Source organism: Bombina bombina, chromosome 3 (genome assembly GCF_027579735.1).
Source record: "Bombina bombina isolate aBomBom1 chromosome 3, aBomBom1.pri, whole genome shotgun sequence".
Lineage (NCBI taxonomy): Eukaryota > Metazoa > Chordata > Amphibia > Anura > Bombinatoridae > Bombina > Bombina bombina.
The window spans coordinates 371,006,363-371,030,060 of record NC_069501.1 but is presented as its reverse complement, the minus strand read 5'-3'; the positions used below and the strand labels follow the sequence as shown (position 1 = coordinate 371,030,060).

The 23,698-nt window shown below is 41.6% G+C and overlaps 1 protein-coding gene across 1 annotated transcript in view; it reads right to left on the bottom strand.

The window, feature by feature from the left end:
* F5 (coagulation factor V) overlaps window positions 1–23,698 on the bottom strand; it is a 423,639-nt gene that overhangs the window by 310,424 nt on the left and 89,517 nt on the right. The window contains exons 7-8 of the mRNA XM_053706505.1: window positions 22,848–23,010; window positions 9,016–9,154 (exon numbers count right to left, since the gene is read on the bottom strand). Of these exons, the coding sequence (XP_053562480.1) occupies window positions 9,016–9,154; window positions 22,848–23,010 (302 nt within the window). The remainder of the gene's footprint in view (window positions 1–9,015; window positions 9,155–22,847; window positions 23,011–23,698) is intronic.

Below are 23,698 nucleotides of genomic sequence, written 5' to 3'. Positions count from 1 at the left end.
CTAGAAGAGAGCCCAGGACCTTTGTGAAGATTCTTGGAGCCGTAGCCAACCCGAATGGAAGAGCTACAAACTGGTAATGCCTGTGTAGGAAGGCAAACCTTAGATACCGGTAATGATCTTTGTGAATCGGTATATGAAGGTAGGCATCCTTTAAATCCACTGTGGTCATGTACTGACCCTTTTGGATCATGGGTAAGATTGTCCGAATAGTTTCCATTTTGAACGATGGAACTCTTAGGAATTTGTTTAGGATCTTTAAATCCAAGATTGGTCTGAAGGTTCCCTCTTTCTTGGGAACCACAAACAGATTTGAGTAAAACCCTTGTCCGTGTTCCGACCGCGGAACCGGATGGATCACTCCCATTAGTAAAAGATCTCGTACACAGCGTAGAAACGCCTCTTTCTTTATCTGGTTTGTTGACAACCTTGAAAGATGAAATCTCCCTTTTGGGGGAGAGGCTTTGAAGTCCAGAAGATATCCCTGAGATATGATCTCTAACGCCCAGGGATCCTGGACATCTCTTGCCCAAGCCTGGGCGAAGAGAGAGAGTCTGCCCCCCACTAGGTCCGTTCCCGGATCGGGGGCCCTCACTTCATGCTGTCTTAGGGGCAGCAGCAGGTTTTCTGGCCTGCTTGCCCTTGTTCCAGGACTGGTTAGGTTTCCAGCCTTGTCTGTAGCGAGCAACAGCTCCTTCCTGTTTTGGTGCAGAGGAAGTTGATGCTGCTCCTGCCTTGAAGTTACGAAAGGCACGAAAATTAGACTGTCTAGCCCTAGGTTTGGCTCTGTCTTGAGGCAGGGCATGGCCTTTACCTCCTGTAATGTCAGCGATAATTTCCTTCAAACCGGGCCCGAATAAGGTCTGCCCTTTGAAAGGTATGTTAAGTAATTTAGATTTAGAAGTAACATCAGCTGACCAGGATTTTAGCCACAGCGCTCTGCGTGCCTGAATGGCGAATCCGGAATTCTTAGCCGTAAGTTTAGTTAAATGTACTACGGCATCAGAAATAAATGAATTAGCTAGTTTAAGGGTTTTAAGCTTGTGTGTAATCTCATCCAATGGAGCTGATTCAAGGGTCTCTTCCAGAGACTCAAACCAAAATGCTGCTGCAGCCGTGACAGGTGCAATACATGAAAGTGGTTGCAATATAAAACCTTGTTGAACAAACATTTTCTTAAGTTAACCCTCTAACTTTTTATCCATTGGATCTGAAAAGGCGCAGCTATCCTCCACCGGGATAGTGGTACGCTTAGCTAAAGTAGAAACTGCTCCCTCCACCTTAGGGACCGTTTGCCATAAGTCCCGTGTGGTGGCGTCTATTGGAAACATCTTTCTGAATATAGGAGGGGGTGAGAAAGGCACACCGGGTCTATCCCACTCCTTAGTAACAATTTCAGTAAGTCTCTTAGGTATTGGAAAAACGTCAGTACTCGACGGTACCGCAAAATATTTATCCAACCTACACATCTTCTCTGGTATTGCAACTGTGTTACAATCATTCAGAGCCGCTAACACCTCCCCTAGTAATACACGGAGGTTTTCCAGCTTAAACTTAAAATTTGAGATGTCTGAATCCAGTTTATTTGGATCAGATCCGTCACCCGCAGAATGAAGCTCTCCGTCCTCATGTTCTGCAAATTGTGACGCAGTATCTGACATGGCCCTAATATTATCAGCGCACTCTGTTCTCACCCCAGAGTGGTCTCGCTTACCTCTAAGTTCTGGTAATTTAGACAAAACTTCAGTCATAACATGAGCCATGTCCTGTAATGTGATTTGTAATGGCCGCCCTGAAGTACTCGGCGTTACCATATCACGCACCTCCCGAGCGGGAGATGCAGGTACTGACACGTGAGGCAAGTTAGTCGGCATAACTTTCCCCTCGTTGTTTGGTGAATGTTGTTCAATTTGTACAGATTGACTTTTATTTAAAGTAGCATCAATGCAATTAGTACATAAATTTCTATTGGGCTCCACTTTGGCTTTAGCACATATAGCACAGAGATATTCCTCTGAGTCAGACATGTTTAACACACTAGCAAATAAACTAGCAGACTTGGAAATACTTTTCAACTCAATTTACAAGTAATATGAAAAACGTACTGTGCCTTTAAGAAGCACAGAAAAAAAAAAAAATTATGACAGTTGAGTAACAATGAACCGGAGAAATTATAAATTCAAATTCTTTCCGGTAAAAACACAATTTAGCAAAGGATTGCCCCCATAGTAATGAATAACAAACCCTTACATAGCAGAAAAAATGTACATAATAAAAACGTTTTTTATCACAGTCAAAGCACAATCTCACAGGTCTGCTGTGAGTGATTACCTCCCTCAAAATAATTTTTGAAGACCCTTGAGCTCTGTAGAGACGATCCGGATCATGTAGGGAAGAAAACAGACTTGTGACTGAATTTCTGATGCGTAGCAAAAGCGCCAAAATAGGCCCCTCCCCCTCACACACATCAGTGAGGGAGATCAGTAAACTGTCTTAAATTAAATAAAACTACCGCCAAGTGGAAAAAACAGTGCCCAAAACAATTTTTCACCCAGTACCTCAGATAATTAAACGATTTAACATGCCAGCAAAACGTTTAACATCAAATAAATGAAGTGTCATTAGAAAGCCTGTTGCTAGTCGTTCCCACTGCAAGTTAGGCTAAAAAAATTTTTATGCATACAGTATTATCCCAGTGAAGTGCCATTCCCCAGAATACTGAAGTGTAAATATACATACATGACAGCCTGATACCAGTTGCTACTACTGCATTTAAGGCTGAACTTACATTATATCGGTATTGGCAGTATTTTCTCAGTCAATTCCATTTCTCAGAAAATAATATACTGCTACATACCTCTTGCAGGTGAACCTGCCCGCTGTCCCCTGATCTGAAGTTTACCTCACTCCTCAGATGGCCGAGAACAGCAAAATGATCTTAACTACGCCGGCTAAAATCATACAAAAACTCAGGTAGATTCTTCTTCAAATTCTACCTGAGAAGGAACAACACACTCCGGTGCTGTTTTAAAATAACAAACTTTTGATTGAAGATATAAAAACTAAGTATAATCACCACAGTCCTCTCACACATCCTATCTATTAGTTGGGTGCAAGAGAATGACTGGGTGTGACGTAGAGGGGAGGAGCTATATAGCAGCTCTGCTGGGTGATCCTCTTGCACTTCCTGTTGGGGAGGAGTTAATATCCCAGAAGTAATGATGACCCGTGGACTGACCACACTTAACAGGAGAAATCAGTTCTTATTTCACCTGAATGCTAGTCTGTCTAGTCATTTAGGTGGGCTCCTGCTAAAATCACTTTCCTGGGCTACATAGCAGCTTGTTCCAGGCAGCGGAAGGACCCCTTTGGTGGAGCTACCCAGTCGGGGTAGCCGGGAATCCGTCACGTTATTTGGCAGCGGTGGGTTGCTTCCGTCTACCTGGAATGTCTAAACAACCAAATGAAGATCTTGCCGGATGGAGCAGTACCATGGGCTCCGGAAGGAAGAATTGAGAACGTTGCTGCAGGCTAGAGGGAAAGTCGCTGGCAACAAGACAAAGGCAGTGCTCGTAGCTGAACTGATGGAGGACGATCGGGCTAGCGAACAGGCTGGTGGGTCTGACAGCGACCAAAGCGGGGGACGACCCAGTACAGACTCCACTCAAGGGACTACAATGTCCGACATGCAGCAGCAAGTACAGTGGCAACTGGCTCTCTATGGACCTAACCCCCCTGAGGAGATCATTACTCGAATAGTGACTGACGCCACCAAGGTACATATGTTGGAGCTTCAGAAGTCTATGGGGGCTCATGCCGGATCCCCTGGACCCCCTTCCCGGCCCAAAAAACTACCTCACGGGGCTTTCCGAACATTCCAGGACGATGAGAGCGAGGATATCGACCGCTACCTACAGCTGTTCGAGACACAGTGCCGGATGCATGGGGTCACTGATGCCGACAGGGTTACTATCTTCATTGGGAAACTGTCCGGTAGGGCCCTGGAGGCTTTCCACACTGTCCCTTCCGGGGATCAAGACAACTATGACCGGGTGAAGGAGCATATTCTTGTCCGGTATGGACTCACACCGGAGGCTCACCAGCTAAGATTCCGGGGGCTACAAAAACAAGAGGAGCAGCCTTAAACCGAGTTTGCCCACCGCTTAGCTCGATCCTTGAACTCCTGGGTTACGGGGTGCCACATCACTGTCCTAGACGGAGCTGTTCAACTCATCCTCTTGGAGCAGTTCTACAACCGCACTCCAGCGGAGATAAGGGACTGCCCATTATTGATGAACCCTTTAGCCGAGTAGCAGTAGACATTGTGGGGCCATTAGCTCGGCCCAGTCCATCAGGAAAGAAATACATCCTTACAGTGGTAGACTATGCCACCCGATACCCAGAGGCAATCCCCCTGGCCAATATCCAGGTGGATACCATAGCAGATGCAATGCTCTGGATATTCACCAGGGTAGGCTTCCCTCGGGAAGTGATTTCCGATCAAGGAACACAGTTCACTGCGGAAATCACTCAACAACTCTGGAAGTTGCGCAGGATTAAACCCCTGCACAGCGCCCCTTACCATCCCCAGATGAATGGGCTGTGTGAGAGGTTTAACAGGACCCTAAAGCAACTGCTTTGGACGTTCTCGGCCACTCACAAGGACTGGGAAAAATTCCTGCCGCACCTCCTCTTTGCATATTGAAAGGTGCCTCAGGAATCCACAGGTTTTTCCCCCTTTGAACTACTGTATTGTCGAAAGGTTAGGGGCCTGCTAGATTTGGTATGAGCCCACTGGGAGGAAACCACAGGGGGGGAAGAGCACTCTGTCATGGGGTACGTGCTCCAGCTCAGGGACCGGCTGCAGGACCTGGCTGCCCAGGTCCGCGAGAACCTTCAGGCCTCTCAACACAGACAGAAGCGATGGTATGGTCGCAACCCTGATAGTGGGACAGAAGGTCCTCGCCGTGAAGCCTGTCAAAACAGACAAGCTACAGGCTTCTTGGCAAGGACCCTACCGGGTTGTGGAACAACTGAACAACACCACATACCTGGTAGCGAAGTGTTCAGGTGAAAGGATCCTTCGGACCTTTCATGTAAACATGTTGAAGGCATACATAGAAAGACCCAGAGATGTGGCCATTATCTGTGCGCCGGCAGTGGAGGACTCTGAAATTCTTCCAATACCGAAGCTTCCCGGTCCTACCGACGCCCCCCAGGAGGTGGATGACATATCCCTAGACGACAGGTTAGAGCCCGGACAGAAAAGGCAGGTCCGGCGACTCCTGGAACAGAGAAGTGAAATGTTTTCTACTGTCCCGGGATTTGCCACCACAGCCATCCACCGGGTGGAGACCCCAGGAGAGACCCCCCTGCGACAGGCTGCCTACAGGATCCCAGAGGCCGCCAGGGAAAGTATGCACCGGGAGCTCCAGGTAATGTTGGACCTCAGTGTCATTGAACTGTCCAACAGTCCCTGGGCCTCCCCAGTAGTGTTAGTACCCAAGAAGGACGGAACTACCCGGTTCTGCATTGACTACCATAGACTCAATGACAGAACCACCTCTGATGCCTATCCCATGCCCCGAGTAGATGACCTGTTAGATCGAAGCGCCCGGGGCCACTTCCTGACCACCCTCGACCTATGCAAGGGTTATTGGCAAATTTCCCTCAACCCTGAGTCCATCCCCAAGTCTGCCTCCCTTCGGCTTATACCAGTTTAAGGTCATGCCGTTTGTAATGAAGAACGGCCCAGCCACTTTCCAAAGAATGGTAGACCGCCTGTTAGATGGCCTCCAGGACTATGCCTGTGCATACCTGGATGATATCGCCATCTATATCGAGACCTGGGAGGACCATCTGGTCCACCTAGGCGTCGTCTTAGATCGTCTTCAAGCCGCCGGCCTAACCTTGAAGCCAGATAAGTGTACCATTGGGCGCTGAAAGGTTCAATACTTGGGCCACCGAGTCGGCTGCGGTAAGCAGTGACCCGAACCAGCCAAAGTCGAGGCAGTGGCTAACTGGCCCACCCCTAGGACCAAAACCCAAGTCCTTGCCTTTCTGGGTACTGCAGGCTACTACCGGAGGTTTGTCCCCAATTACAGCACCCTCGCAAACCCCTGACTGACCTGACCCGTAAACGACTACCTGACAGGTCCTGTGGTCCCCCGAGTGTGAAAAAGCCTTCCAGAGTCTTAAATCTGCCTTAATCTCTGCTCCAGTACTGGCCGCTCCTAACCCAGCCAAATGCTTTTCTGTCCACACAGATGCCTCTATGTTCGGGTTGGGGGCCATCCTAAGCCAGGCAGACGAGGAAGGAAAGGACCACCCCGTTGCCTACCTCAGTCAAAAACTGCTACCCCGGGAAGTAGGCTACGCGGCGGTCGAGAAAGAGTGTCTGGCGCTGGTATGGGCTTTGAAGAAGTTGCAGCCCTACCTATATGGACCCTTCACCATCCTCACTGACCATAATCCCCTTGTATCTCTCAACCGAGTTTCCGGGGACAACAGGAGACTGTTGAGGTGGAGCCTAGCCCTGCAGCCATTTAACTTTGGCATTCAGTACCGAACCGGAAAAAGCAATGGGAATGCTGACGGACTTTCCTGGAGGACTGAAGTGGCATAAATTCCTCAGACATCCCCAGGCTGACCCGTATGTGGATCTAGCTGGGTCTACCAAACTGGAGGGGGGGAGTTGTCACAGATACTGGGCTGCAGGGATTGATCCCTTACCTCCCTATGACCTCACCCCTGCTATCTCTCAGCGGTTTTGGGCTCCTCAGAGCAACCGCGATTCCCCAGACCTTCTGTTCTCGTTCTTTTGTGTATTACATGTCATCTTGGAAGAGCTGGCCGCAGACCGCCACTTTCCGCTTCGGCCGGCCGGGCCCCTGTAACTACCGGTCGGCCGCATCATCCAGGATTACCGGCACCCTTTGACCCAGGTCGCTCCAGTGGCCCTTTGTCCCAGAGCTCCGCTCTTCTGGGGTTTGCTGCCTCTCAGGGTGGGCCAGAGGTGGGGTAATTGCCTGAAGGGAGCTCCCTTGGGAACCGGGGGTTCCGGTTCCCCCTATAACCCCTATTCTCCCTGGACTTCCAGGTGGACGTTTAAACCAGCATAATTCCGGTCCCCAGCCACGGATCATGTCGCTTTTTGGACTATATATTCTGGGGACTGAGAGCTTTAAAATGACATAAATAGTAAGATTGACCAGGAGCGCTAAAAAAAGCTAAAAGTGATAGGGTAATAGTAGCCTAATAGAATGCCAGGTGTATGTGCATAAAATTATGTGCAAAATTATTACATAAAGTGCAAAAAATTAAATTTTTTAAAAAAGATCCAACCAGGTATATATCTTAATATATGCCTAAGTGATATTAAAAATGCTGATACGTTTATAAAGTGCACAGGTGTAAAAAGTCATCCATACAGGTATATATATCTTAATATGCCTATGTGTAATAAATAATTCAGATGCGTCTAAAAAGTACTTTCATAAAGTGCACGAGTGAAAAAATGGTCCTCTGACCAGAGTACGTGTAAAAACCAAAAACGGGAATTACAGAGATAATTAATCTAAAATGATGCAAATGTGAAATATATATAAATGTTTTTTTATTAGTACAATTAGTATATTTATATACTATATAGTATATAAATATATATATAGTATATAATATACTATATTATTAGTATATTTATATATATTTAACAAAAACATTTATATATATTTCACATTTGCATCATTTTAGATTAATTATCTCTGTAATTCCCGTTTTTGGTTTTTACACGTACTCTGGTCAGAGGACCATTTTTTCACTCGTGCACTTTATGAAAGTACTTTTTAGACGCATCTGAATTATTTATTACACATAGGCATATTAAGATATATATACCTGTATGGATGACTTTTTACACCTGTGCACTTTATAAACGTATCAGCATTTTTAATATCACTTAGGCATATATTAAGATATATACCTGGTTGGATCTTTTTTACATTTTTTTATTTTTTGCACTTTATGTAATAATTTTGCACATAATTTTATGCACATACACCTGGCATTCTATTAGGCTACTATTACCCTATCACTTTTAGCTTTTTTTAGCGCTCCTGGTCAATCTTACTATTTATGCTAATTTTCTACACCTTTGAGAGGGACCCTTAGGTGATTCAGGAGTTTAGTGATTACACTCTGCGCTTATTAGTCTTCTTTGTGTTTGAGCTTTAAAATGACACCCTGGAAGTGCCGCCACTCCCCTGGGATCACCCCGAAAACAGCCACCCCTGGGTACTGAGAATCTGTAGGTTCATGGCTGCTATGGCCGGCGCCAGCCTGTCTAGGGGGGCGGTAATGGCAGCAAAACTGTGGCATTGTCTCATGTCTTATCAAGATGAGTTGTATGTGTAAAAGATGTGCGTTTGTCCCATTAAAATCAGTTCTTATTTCACCTGAATGCTAGTCTGTCTAGTCATTTAGGTGGGCTCCTGCTAGAATCACTTTCCTGGGCTACATAGCAGCTTGTTCCAGGCAGCGGAAGGACCCCTTTGGTGGAGCTACCCAGTCGAGGTAGCTGGGGATCCGTCACACCAGTATTTTAAAAAACACTGCTTTGCAGATGTTGGACATTTAATTTTTGTTTGTTTCTTTGTTTTGTTTCAATTTATTTATTTTTTTCTAAAAAACAGAAATGTTATAGCATGAATTTAAAGTTTTATATCGCTGTAACTTTTAGGCACATTTTCACCAAAGAAAGCTTAGAAGAATCTACCTAATATATTTTTTTTTAATAGTAAAATTAAATAAAATATAGGTCTGATTTTGTAGTTTTGACTGTAGCAGTGACTAACATACAAAATGTTTCACATATTTCACACCTTAATAACAAAAATGACTAATTTAGGTTACATTTTAACATCTGTACTGACTACAAATCTGAGATAAATTATCAAATTGAATTTAAATTTGATAAAAAAAATTGTCATTGAATTGTGAATCATTATTGCTAACACATACCGTAATGGTGTCCCTGACTTGAGCTCGAATTACAGGTCCAAGCAGTCCAGCTTCAAAGGGACTATTCAGTTGCTTTGTGAAGGTGTTATCAGAATATTGTTTATAAACAGCCTTTTTGTACTTTTGTTGGCAGTGCACCCTTTTTGAAAAAAATAAATATATATAAGAGGAATGCATTATATTTTATTGTATTTATTGCTATTATTGTATTTATTTGTATATCCTGTGCTCCACTCCCTCCTCGGTTTCTCTACATTGCCTCTCTTCATTGTCTTTTTCTTTCTTCCCCTGTTTCTGTGATTTAGAATTATGTCTGGATCACTTCCTCACCAGTGCATCTATCTATTTCTTCATTTCTCTCATATCCTTTCTTTTCAAATTGAATTAGATTAAGTCATTTTTGCATTACTGACCCTGACTATATTAAAGTCAAGAAATGCTGGTTGAGTTGCACTTGGCTTCGACATAGACAGTATCACTCAATTTGCTATTACAAGTCATTGGTTAAAAAAATGTAACCAAAGACTTGTTTAATTTACACGGCTATATTAGCGCATCCCATTTTTATAATGAGACACCCTTACTTATTACTGTGCTTGTCAAATAAGTGACTTCCAGGTAATAAAAATATATGTAAATGTGTACTTTTACAAAGCATATTATACTAGACATAAAAGCATGTACCTAATGTGTACCCACAAAAGGATTTAAATTATATGATTTTAGGATTTCAAATGTTGTGCAGCCAATGCAAGGAATTATCAGCATTTCATATAATTTTTTAGAAGCTGGTGTAAAGTGTTACCACAAATGGAAAAAGTACCCATCAGCACCACAAAGTGTTCCTAACTTACCTGTAATAAAAGGCTAAACCTCCAGACACAGCAAAAGCATATATACTCTAAGCTACCACAACATCCCCCATCCAATATACCCCTCCACTATTAAACCCTAAAGTGCCACACCCAATATGTAAAATACATAATTTAAGAACTTACCTGATAAATTAATTTATTTCATAGTGGCAAGAGTCCACAAGCTGTTACGTATGGGATATACATTCCTACCATGAGGAGGCAAAGTTTCCCAAACCTCAAAAGCCTATAAATACCCCTTCCACCTCACACATACCTCAGTTTTCCGAATAGCCAAGTGGTGAGGAGTTTCAGTAAAAGCCAATAATGAAGAGCAGGAAACAATATGTGCTTTAAACAAAAATATAACCCCAAATGGGTGGGGCCTCATGGACCCTCACCACCATGAAAGAAATTAGTTCTTACGTAAATTATGTTTTCTTTCATATAGGTGGCGAGAGTCCATGAGCTGTTAAGTATGAGATATTTTACCCAAGATGTGGAAGTCCACAAGTAATAATAAAGGGAGGGATAACATAAAACCATCTTTTTTTTGCTGAGAAATTAAATCCAAAATCCAAAATAATGTCTTTTATGACAAAACACAAAATATAGTCACAGTTATCAAACTGAGACAACTGTCTGATGGACCTTTCTACCAAAAAGCTGCTTCAGACAAGTCAAAAACATAAAAATGGTAAAATTTAGAAAAGGTACGCAGAGAAGACCAAGTGGCCGCTTTGCAAATTTGATCAACTGAAGCCTCATTCTTGAAAACCCAAGATGTGGCAAACGATCTAGTAGAGTGAGCTGTAATTCTCTGAGGTGGAGGCTGACCCACCTCCAAATAAGCTTTATGAATCAAATGTTTCAACCAAGAGGCTAAGGAAATAGTCAATGCCTATCCAGCCTATCTTAGGAGCAGAAAAAAGAGCAAAGAAACTAGAAGTCTGTCTGTAAACCTTAGTAGCATCAACATCCCATGCATAGCTACGAGTGTCTGTAGAGAAAAAGTAAAATGTTATACTTACCTTTTTAGACACTCGTCCAACGATAGTAGGCAGCCAAACCAGTACTGAAACATATCAACAGGGGTAAAGTAATAGGTGTAATGTCGATCTGTAAAGGAAAGCAGAAGATGAATCCCTGCGATTGAATTTACAGAGAACCCATGAAAGGCTTTCCCATGAGGAAAAAACATGACGACATGAGGCAGTACTGCATTCACATCCCTCTGACAAGCACTGTATTCTGAGGGGAAACTGGATCCAATCTGCTCTGAAGCGCCTTTCACAGAAGAAATCAAGCACATCATAACGCTTCAACCACCTCCTAAGGAGGCAAAGTTTAAAAACTGAGGTATGTGTGAAGGGGGAGGGGTATTTATAGGCTTTTGAGGTTTGGGAAACTGTGCCTCCTCCTGGTAGGAATGCATATCCCATGCATAACAGCTTGTGGACTCTCACTACCTAGATGAAAGAAAACACCTCAGCCAAAATCCTCTAACCCCTATACCACCACAACTCCCCATTGAAATAAACCCCTGCAGCTAAACTCTCCTAATCACTATTAACCAGTAATCACTACAATACCCCAACATTCACAACCACCTCCCATTGCAATAAACCCCCACAGCTAAACCCTCCTAATCTATATTAACCAGTAACCATTACAGTGCCCCAACACTCACAGCCCCCACTTATTGCAATAAACACCCACAGCTAAACCCTCCTAATCTGTATTAACCAGTAACCCCTACAGTGCCCCAACACTCACAGCCAAACCCTCCTAATCGCTATTAGATTATCACCTTGAGTATGGAGTGCAGTTCTGGGGACCGATGTAAAAAAAAAGGCATTGCAGACCTTAAAAAAGTTCAGAGAAGGGCCACAAAGCTAATAAAGGGAATGGAGAATTTAAAGGGACACTGAACCCAATTTTTTTCTTTCATGTTTCAGATATAGCATGCAATTTTAAGGAACTTTCTAATTTATTTCTATGATCAATTTTTCTTTGTTCTCTTGCTATCTTTATTTGAAAAAGAAAGCATCTAAGCTTTTTATTTGGTTTAGAACTCTGGACAGCACTTTTTTATCCACCAATCAGAAAGGACAACCCAGGTTGTTCACCTAAAATGGGCCGGCATCTAAACTTACATTCTTGCATTTCAAATAAAGAAACCAAGAGAATGAAGACAATTTGATAATAGGAGTAAATTAGAAAGTTGCTTAAAATTTCATGCTCTATCTGAATCACCAAAGAAAAAATTTGGGTTCAGTGTCCCTTTAAGCTATGAGGAAAGGTTAGCCAAACTTGGTCTGTTTTCTCTTCAAAAAAGACGCTTGAGAGGTGACATGATTACTTTATAATAATATATTCAAGGCTCATATACAGCTATGGCAGAAGCTCTGTTTATTCCAAGAAAATTGTTTGTGACAAGAGGTCACTACTTAAGGTTAATGTTTTTTCACTGTAAGAGCAATAAAATTGTGGAACTCATTACCAAAGGAGGTAGTGAATGCCAATACCTTAAATACATTTAAAAATGGTTTGGATATATTTCTGGCTAGAAACAGAATTCATGGATATGATTGCTGGTGTTAAATGGGACACCTTTTAATGGGATTAATTTAAGATCAACTGTAGCTTTTTTGTAAGTATATTAGATTTTTATAGGATGAACTCGATGGACTTTTGTACCGCACACTTTTTTGGCCGTAATGCAACGTAACTACCGCACCATTCAAAAAGTCCTTTTTCAATGGGTCTTCCATAGCGCCGGTATTACGAGTTTTGCCTGGGAGGCCAAAAAGTGAGCGGTACAGCCTATAACATCAAGATTCGTACCGCCATGTAAAGTCAGTAGTTATGATTTTTACGTTACAAAACTGTAGCATAAAACTCATAACTAAAGTGTTACAAAGTACACTAACACCCATAAACTACCTATTAACCCCTAAACCGAGGCCCTCCGTCATCGCAAACACTATAATAAAATTATTAACCCTAATCTGCCGCCCCGGACATCGCCACCACTATAATAAACATATTAACCCCTAAACTGCCGCACTCCCGCATCGCAAACACTAGTTAAATATTATTATCCCCTAATCTGCCGCTCCCAACGTCACCGCTGCCACTATACTAAAGTTATTAACCCCTAAACCTAACCCTAAGTCTAACCCTAAACCTAACACCCCTAACTTTAATATAATTAAAATAAATCTAAATAAAAATTACTATCATTAACTAAATAATTCCTTTTTAAAACGAAATACTTACCTGTAAAATAAACCCTAAGTTAGCTACAATATAACTAATAGTTACATTGTAGCTAGCTTAGGTTTTATTTTTATTTTACAGGCAAGTTTGTATTTATTTTAACTAGGTAGACTAGTTAGTAAATAGTTATGAACTATTTACTAACTACCTAGTTAAAATAAATACAAATTTACCTGTAAAATAAAACCTAACCAGTCTTACACTAACACCTAACATTACACTACAATTAAATCAATTACATTAATGAAATACAATTAACTAAATTACAAAACAAATTATCAAATATTTAAACTAATTACACCTAATCTAATAGCCCTATAAAAAAGCCCCCCCAAAATAAAAAAAAACCCTAGCCTAAACTAAACTGCCAATAACCCTTAAAAGGGCCTTTTGCACGGCATTGCCCCAAAGAAATCAGCTCTTTTATTTGTAAAAAAAATACAAACAACCCCCCAACAGTAAAACCCACCACCCACACAACCAAACCCCCAAATAAAACCCTATCCAAAAAACCTAAGCTCCTTATTGCCCTGAAAAGGGCATTTGGATAGGCATTGCCCTTAAAAGGGCATTTAGCTCTTTTCCATTGCCCAAACCCTAAGCTAAAAATAAAACCCACCCAATAAACCCGCGGAGCGGCTCCATCTTCAAGACATTCAGCGCGGAGCATCCTCTTCTGTCGACGGCAACTGAAGAATGAAGGTTCCTTTAAGAGACGTCATCCAAGATGGCGTCCCTTGAATTCCGAATGGCTGATAGAATTTTATCAGCCAATCGGAATTAAAGTTGAAAAAATCCTATTGGCTGATGCAATCAGCCAATAGGATTGAGCTCACATTCTATTGGCTATTCCAATTAAAGTTGAAAAAAATCCTATTGGCTGATGCGATCAGCCAATAGGATTGAGCTTCAATCCTATTGGCTGATCCAATCAGCCAATAGGATTGAAGGTCAATCCTATTGGCTGATCGCATCAGCCAATAGGATTTTTTCAACTTTAATTCCGATTGGCTAATAGAATTTTATCAGCCAATCGGAATTCAAGGGACGCCATCTTGGATGATGTCCCTTAAAGGAACCTTCATTCTTCAGTAGCCGTCGACAGAAGACGATGCTCCGCGCCGGATGTCTTGAAGATGGAGCCGCTCCGCATCGGAAGGATGAAGATAGAAGATGCCGTCCGTGTTTATTTTTTTTTGTAATTATTTTTAGGCTAGGGTTTTTTTATTTGGGGGGGGGGCTTTTTAATTTTGATAGGGCTATTAGATTAGGTGTAATTAGTTTAAATATTTGATAGCTACAATTTTTTTATTTTGTAGCTACAATATAACTATTAGTTATATTGTAGCTAGGTTAGGTTTTATTTTATAGGTAAGTATTTATTTAGTTTTAAATAGGAATTATTTAGGTATTAATTGTAATTTTTATTTAGATTTATTTTAATTATGTTAAAGTTAGTGGGTGTTAGAGTTAGACTTAGGGTTAGGTTTAGGGGTTAATAACTTTAGTATAGTGGCGGCGATGTTGGGGGCGGCATATTAGGAGTTAATAAGTGTAGGTAGCGACGACATTGGGGGTGGCAGATTAAGGGTTAATAAGCGTAATGTAGGTGGTGGCGATGTTGGGGGCGGCAGATTAGTGGTTAATAAATGTATGTAGGTGGCGGCAATATTGGGGGCGGCAGATTAGGGGTGTTTAGACTTGGGGTTTATGTTAGGGTGTTTAGGTGTAAACATAAATTTTCTTTCCCCATAGGAATCAATGGGGCTGCGTTACAGAGCTTTATGCTCCTTTATTGCAGGTGTTAGGCTTTTTTTTAGCCGGCTCTCCCCATTAATGTTTATGGGGAAATCGTGCACAAGCACGTAAAACCAGCTCAAAGCAGCGCTGGTATTTGTGTGCGGTATGGTGCTCAACACAACCATATTGCCTGCTAACGCCGGGTTTTTGCAAACCTGTAATATTATTAAAGGTGAGCGGTGGAAATAACTTGCAAATTATTACCGAGCCGCTCATAACGCAAAACTCGTAATCTGGCAGAAAGACTTTTGCCTCTGAGTTTTATCTCATCTTGCAGTCTTTTCTCAATATTTCAAAGCTAATGAGGTTGTCTTTTTTTTGTTGTTGATATTTTCTTTTATACATATTGACCATGTTTATTGAGGGTGCTTTTCTGTTTTAATTAGTTTGTTCTGTAATGTTTTAAAGGTGTTTTGGTGATACCGGTATCATAACAGTCAAGACAGAGGGGCCTAGTTATCAAGCCGTCAACCTCAAATACGCTGGATTTATTTTACAGGTAATTTTGTATTTCTTTTAGCTAGGTAGTTATTAAATAGCTAATAACTATTTAATAACTATTCTAACTAGCTAAAATAAATACAAAGTTACCTGTAAAATAAATATAATTCCTAAAATAGCTACAATGTAATTATTAATTATATTGTAGCTATCTTAGGGTTTATTTTACAGGTAAGTATTTAGTTTTAAATAGGAATAATTTAATAAAGTATAGTGTAGTGTTAGGTGTAATTGTAACTTAGGTTAGTTTTTATTTTACAGGTTAATTTCTCTTTATTTTAGCTAGGTAAGCTATTAAATAGTTAATAACTATTTAATAGCTATTGTACCTAGTTAAAATAAATTGAAATTTGCCTGTAAAATAAAAATAAATCCTAAGATAGCTACAATATAATTATTATTTATATTGTAGCTATATTAGGGTTTATTTTAAAGATAAGTATTTAGTTTTAAATAGGATTAATTTAGTTCATAATAGAAATATTATTTAGATTTATTTAATTAATATTTAAGTTAGGGGGGTGTTAGGGTTAGTGTTAGACTTAGGTTTAGGGGTTAATAATTTTATTACAGTGGCGGCGGTGTAGTGGGGGGCAGGATAGGGGTTAATAAATGTATTATAGGTGGCGACGGTGTAGGGGGGGCAGGATAGGGGTTACTAGGTATAATGTAGGTGGCAGCGGTGTCCGGGAGCGGCGGTTTAGGGGTTAATACATTTATAAGAGTTGCGGCCGGGTCTAGGAGCGGCGGTTTAGGGGTTAGTAACTTTATTTAGTTGCGGGGGGCTCCGGGGGCGCCGGTATAGGGGGTAGAACAGTATAGTATAGTGTGGGTGCTTAGTGACAGGCTAGCAAGAAAGCTGTAAAAAAGCCGAAGAGCAGCGAGATCGGATGAGTGATAACTCTCACAGTCCGCTGCTCATCGCCCCGTACTTGGTGCGCAGCAGTTTGACAGCTTTTTTGATAACTTAGGCGAATTTTTGCAGGTCCGCGGCGGCGATGTGAGGCGAGCTTAGGCGGGCGTATTGGGCCGGCGAAGACAGGTAAAATAGACACGTTGATAACTAGGCCCCAGAGGCTGCTCCATTGATTTGTGTGAAGCAGGTAAGCTTTGTTTGCTTCAGATCTCTCATTTGGCACACAAAACCCATTGTCGTTTACTTGTTGCAATCATTGATACAAGCTGCATAACAGTACAGCTTTCTTTCTATTATAAAGAATAAACCCTTATGCTACTGCAATGAATTGCAACCCCCTCTAGTGATTAGTGAAAGTCAGAATTAAAGGGAAAGTAAAGTCAAAATGAAAATGTCATGATTCAGATAGGGCATGCAATTTTAAACAACTTTCCATTTTACTTTTATCATCAAATTTGTTTTATTTTCTTGGTATTCTTAGTTGAAGGCTAAACCTTGGTAGGCTCATAGGCTGATTTCTAAGCACTTGAAGGCCGTCTCTTATCTCAGTGCATTTTATTAGCTTTTCACAGTTAGACAGTGCTAGTTAATGTGTTCCATATAGATACTGATTGGCTAAAATGCAAGTTTGTAAAAAGCACTGAGATAAGAGGCGTTCTGAAGAGGCTTCACAAAGGTAAAAACAGAATTTATGTTTACCTGATAAATTACTTTCTCCAACGGTGTGTCCGGTCCACGGCGTCATCCTTACTTGTGGGATATTCTCCTCCCCAACAGGAAATGGCAAAGAGCCCAGCAAAGCTGGTCACATGATCCCTCCTAGGCTCCGCCTTCCCCAGTCATTCGACCGACGTAAAGGAGGAATATTTGCATAGGAGAAATCATATGATACCGTGGTGACTGTACTTAAAGAAAATAAATCATCAGACCTGATTAAAAAACCAGGGCGGGCCGTGGACCGGACACACCGTTGGAGAAAGTAATTTATCAGGTAAACATAAATTCTGTTTTCTCCAACATAGGTGTGTCCGGTCCACGGCGTCATCCTTACTTGTGGGAACCAATACCAAAGCTTTAGGACACGGATGATGGGAGGGAGCAAATCAGGTCACCTAGATGGAAGGCACCACGGTTTGCAAAACCTTTCTCCCAAAAATAGCCTCAGAAGAAGCAAAAGTATCAAATTTGTAAAATTTGGTAAAAGTGTGCAGTGAAGACCAAGTCGCTGCCTTATATATCTGATCAACAGAAGCCTCGTTCTTAAAGGCCCATGTGGAAGCCACGGCCCTAGTGGAATGAGCTGTGATTCTTTCAGGAGGCTGCCGTCCGGCAGTCCCATAAGCCAATCTGATGATGCTTTTAAGCCAAAAAGACAGAGAGGTAGAAGTTGCTTTTTCACCTCTCCCTTTACCAGAATAAACAACAAACAAGGAAGATGTTTGTCTGAAGTCCTTTGTAGCATCTAAATAGAATTTTAGAGCACGGACAACGTCCAAATTGTGTAACAAACGTTCCTTCTATGAAACTGGATTCGGACACAAAGAAGGTACAACTATCTCCTGGTTAATATTTTTGTTGGAAACAACCTTCGGAAGAAAACCAGGCTCAGTACGTAAAAACCACCTTATCTGCATGGACCAGATAGGGCGGAGAACACTGCAGAGCAGATAACTCTGAAACTCTTCTATGGAATGTAAGGGTTCAAACGGAACCCCTTGAAGAACTGAAAGAACTAGATTAAGACTCCAGGGAAGAGTCAAAGGTCTGTAAACAGGCTTGATTCTAACCAGAGCCTGAACAAACGCTTAAACGTCTGGCACAGCTGCCAGCCTTTTGTGAAGTAAAACAGATAAAGCAGAGATCTGTCCCTTCAGAGAACTCGCAGAAAATCCTTTCTCCAAACCTTCTTGTAGAAAGGAAAGAATCTTAGGAATTTTTATCTTGTTCCATGGGAATCCTTTAGATTCACACCAACAGATATATTTTTTCCATATATTATGGTAAATTTTTCTAGTTACAGGCTTTCTAGCCTGAATAAGAGTATCTACTACAGAATCTGAAAACCCACGCTTTGATAAAATCAAGCGTTCAAACTCCAAGCAGTCAGTTGGAGGAAAACCAGATTCGGATGTTCAAATGGACCCTGAATAAGAAGGTCCTGTCTCAAAGGTAGCTTCCATGGTGGAGCCGATGACACATTCACCAGGTCTGCATACCAAGTCCTGCGTGGCCACACAGGAACTATCAAGGTCACCGAAGCCCTCTCCAGATTGATCCTGGCTACCAGCCTGGGAATGAGAGGAAACGGTGGGAATACATAAGCTAGGTTGAAGATCCAAGGTGCTACCATTGTATCCAATAGAGTCGCCTTGGGATCCCTGGATTTGGACCCGTAACAAGGGACCATGAAGTTCTGACGAGAGGCCATCAGAACCAAGTCTGGAATGCCCCATAATTGAGTTATTTGGGCAAAGATTTCCAGATGGAGTACCCACTCCCCCGGATGCTCCTCCATCGCCAGGGAACTCCTTGTTACCCCCTGATGGTTGATATATGTAACAGTCGTCATGATGACTGATTGAAACCTTATGAATTTGGCCTTTGCTAGTCTAGGCCAAGCCTTGAGAGCATTGAATATCGCTCTCAGTTCCATTATGTTTATCGGGAGAAGAGAGTCTTCCCGAAACCATAGACCCTGAGTTTTCAGGGGTTCCCAGACCGCGCCCCAGCCCACCAGACTGGCGTCGGTCGTGACAATGACCTATTCTGGTCTGCGGAAGCTCATTCCCTGTGACAGGTTGTCCAGGGTCAGCCACCAACGGAGTGAATCTCTGGTTATTTAATCTACTTGTATCGTCGGAGACAAGACTGTATAATCCCCATTCCACTGTCTGAGCATGCCCAGGTGCAATGGTCTTAGATGAATTCGTGCAAAAGCAACTATGTCCATTGCCGCAACCATCAACCCTATTACTTCCATGGACTGCGCTATGGAAGGAATAAGAACAGAATGAAGTACCTGACAAGAGCTTAGAAGTTTTGATTTTCTGGCCTCTGTCAGAAAAACCTTCATTTCTAAGGAAACTATTATTGTTCCCAAGAAGGGAACTCTTGTTGACGGGGACAGAGAACTTTTTTCTATGTTCACTTTCCACCTGTGAGATCTGAGAAAGGCTAGGACAATGTCCGTATGAGCCCTTGCTTTTGACAGAGACGACACCTGAATCAGGATGTCGTCCAAGTAAGGTACTACTGCAATGCCCCTTGGTCTTAGCACCGCTAGAAGGGACCCTAGTACCCTTGTGAAAATCCTTGGAGCAGTGGCTAATCCGAATGGAAGTGCCACAGGTAATGCTTGTCCAGAAAGGCGAACCTTAGGAACCGAAAATGTTCCTTGTGGATAGGAATACGTAGGTACGCATCCTTTAAGTCCACCATGGTCATGAATTGACCTTCCTGGATGGTAGAGAGGATCGTTCGAATGGTTTCCATTTTGAATGATGAAACCCTTAGAAACTTGTTTAGAATCTTGAGATCTAAAATAGGTCTGAATGTTCCCTCTTATTTGGGAATTATGAACAGGTTGGAGTAAAAACCCATCCCTTGTTCTCCTAATGAAACAGGATGAATCACTCCCATGCTTAACAGGTCTTCTACACAGTGTAAGAATGCCTGTTCGAAGATAATTGAGACCCGTGGAACCTTCCCCTTGGGAGTAGTTCCCTGAATTCCAGGAGATAACCTTGAGAAACTATTTCTAGCGCCCAAGGATCCTGAACATCTCTTGCCCCAACCTGAGCAAAGAGAGAAAGTCTGCCCCCCACCAGATCCTTCCCAGATCGGGGGCCAACACTTCATGCTGTTTTGGTAGCAGTGGCAGGTGACTTGGCCTGCTTACCCTTGTTCCAGCCTTGCATCGGCCTCCAGGCTGGCTTGGTTTGAGAAGTATTACCCTCTTGCTTAGAGGGTGTAGAATTTGAGGCTGGTCCGTTTCTGTGAAAGGGACGAAAATTTGGCCTATTTTTAGCCTTAAAAGACCTATCCTGTGGGAGGGCGTGGCCCTTTCCCCCAGTGATGTCTGAAATAATCTCTTTCAAGTTAGGGCCAAACAGTGTTTTACCCTTGAAAGGGATTTTAAGCAAAAGCGCTCTGCGCGCCACGATAGCAAACCCTGAATTATTCGCCGCTAATCTAGCTAATTGCAAAGCGGCATCTAAAATAAAAAAGAGTTAGCCAATTTAAGAGCTTGAACTCTGTCCAAAACCTCCTCGTACGAAGATTCTTTATTAAGCGACTTTTCTAGTTCTTCGAACCAGAAACACGCAGCTGTAGTGACAGGAACAATGCATGAAATTGGTTGTAGAAGGTAACCTTGCTGAACAAACATCTTTTTAAGCAAACCCTCTAACCTTTAATCCATAGGATCTTGAAAGCACAACTATATTCTATAGGAATAGAAGTGCGTTTGTTTAGAGTAGAAACCGCCCCCTCGACCTTGGGGACTGTATGCTATAAGTCCTTTCTGGGGTCGACTATAGGAAACTAATTTCTTAAATATAGGGGGAGGACAAAGGGTATGCCGGGCCTTTCCCACTCCTTATTTACTATGTCCGCCACCCGCTTGGGTATAGGAAAAACATCGGGGGGCACCGGAACCTCTAGGAACTTGTCCATCTTACCTAATTTCTCTGGAATGACCAAATTGTCACAATCATCCAGAGTAGATAATACCTCCTTAAGTAGTGCGTGGAGATGTTGAAATTTAAATTTAAAAGTTACAATATCAGGTTCTGCCACAAAAAACGTTTTACAATAAAACCGTTACTGTCCCTTTAAATTTTAAACTGAACACACTTTATTACTGAATATGTGAAAAAGTATGAAGGAATTGTTCAAATTTCACCAAAATTTCACCACAGTAACTTAAAGCCTTAAAAGTATTGCACACCAAATTTGAAAGCTTTAACCCTTAAAATAACGGAACCGGAGCCGTTTTTACATTTAACCCCTATACAGTCCCAGGTATCTGCTTTGCTGAGACCCAACCAAGCCCAGAAGGGAATACGATACCAAATGATGCCTTCTATAAGCTTTTTCAGTGGTTCTTAGCTCCTCACACATGCATCTGCATGCCATGCTTTCCAAAAACAACTGCGCATTAGAGGCGCGAAAATGAGGCTCTGTCTATGACTAGAAAAGGCCCCCAGTGAAAAAGGTGTCCAATACAGTGCCTGCCGTTTTTATTAAAACAATCCCCAAGATTTAACAACTATTAAAAGTAAAAATCTGCCAAATATACTTAGAAAAGTAATCGTTTTAGCCCAGAAAAATGTCTACCAGTTTTTTAAGCCCTAATGAAGCCCTTTATTCTTTTACTTAAACAAAGAAAATGGCTTACCGGTTCCCATAGGGAAAATGACAGCTTCCAGCATTACCGAGTCTTGTTAGAAATGTGTCATACCTCAAGCAGCAAAAGTCTGCTCACTGCTTCCCCCAACTGAAGTTAATTCCTCTCAACAGTCCTGTGTGGAAGCAGCCATCGATTTTAGTAACGGTTGCTAAAATCATTTTCCTCTTACAAACAGAAATCTTCATCTCTTTCCTGTTTCAGAGTAAATAGTACATACCAGCACTATTTTAAAATAACAAACTCTTGATTGAAGAATAAAAACTACATTTAAACACCAAAAAACTCTAAGCCATCTCCGTGGAGATGTTGCCTGTACAACGGCAAAGAGAATGACTGGGGAAGGCGGAGCCTAGGAGGGATCATGTGACCAGCTTTGCTGGGCTCTTTGCCATTTCCTGTTGGGGAGGAGAATATCCCACAAGTAAGGATGACGCCGTGGACCGGACACACCTATGTTGGAGAAAAGTATATTTATGTAACCGTGTTGGTTATGCAAAACTGGGGAATGGGTAATAAAGGGATTTTCTATCTTTTTAAACAATAACAATTTTCCCTTTAAACTTTCATGGTTCAGACAAAACATGCAATTTTAAGAGACTTTAAAGCTTACTTTTATCATCAAACTTACTTTGTCTCCTGATATCTTTTGTTGAAAAGCATACCAAGGTAGGCTCAGGAACAGCAATGCACTACTGGGAGCTAACTGCTGATTGGTGGCTACGCACATATGCCTCTTGTAATTGGCTCACCAGATGTGTTCAGATAGCTCCCAGTAGTGCATTGCTACTCTGGAGCTGACTTTTCAACAAAGGATACCAAGAGAAGAAAGAAAATTTGATGATAGCAATAAACTGGAAAGTCTCTTAAAATCGTATGCTCTATCAGAATCTTGAAAGTTCAGTTTCGACTTCCGTGTCCTTTTAAAGTTAAATGCCTGAAAGCTCAAAAAAATGTAACCATGTAAAATAACACTAATACATATAAGCACAGCAAATCGTGAAAGGCAATATATAATAAGAATTTACTATTTACCATGCACAGTCATACATTTTACAGAATAAATTCTTACCGGTCTTTATTTTCCACATTTGCAGCATAATCCCATAGAACTTCTTCGGCTGCTATGTAATATTCCCAGTTTTGTATATATCTTTTCTGGTAAAGTGAATATTTACGGACTGAGGCATACTGGTCACCACAGGACTGCACATTGATATAACTATGCATACCAGCTAGAAACGGGAAAACACAAAGAGCGTTACAGCACTGCACACACAGGTGCAGGAGAAAACTATTTTGGTCAGCTGGGTTCACCACTAGATTTAGGACTACTATGTTGCCAGGATTTAGGGACCTGAGATGTACAGATATTCTTACTGACACTGGGCTAGTAGTGTGCTAACTGTTGTGCTCAAGCAATATCGGGGTTTTGCACATGTCCGAAATAGTACATTTATTACAAGTAGAAAATAAATGCAATCGAGAGAGTGTAATCGCATTCTACACTCGTCTGGTTAGCACGACTGAAACACTCACATAAAAGGTAGTGGGTTAAACATTTTTACTAAAATACAACATAAATACATTCAAAATTACAGTTACACATTTAAACACTATCTGATAAAAAAAATTCATATAGATATTAAAAAAAAAAAAAGTTATAATGGTTAAAAGGTATATGGTTTATGACAAGGTGTTTGCAAAGGGCTATTTAGTATATATACATGTCTAAATATGTGTATGTATGCATATATATGTATAAACACGTGTACATATTATAGATATTGTAAAAAATGCTAAATAATCCATTATTAATCCCCTTTCTTTGTATTGTTCAGAATTCTCTAAACTCCATATTTGTGGAGAATTCCGGTGAATTCATTTTTTGTTTTCTACCTTTTTCTCAAATCTCTCAACTTT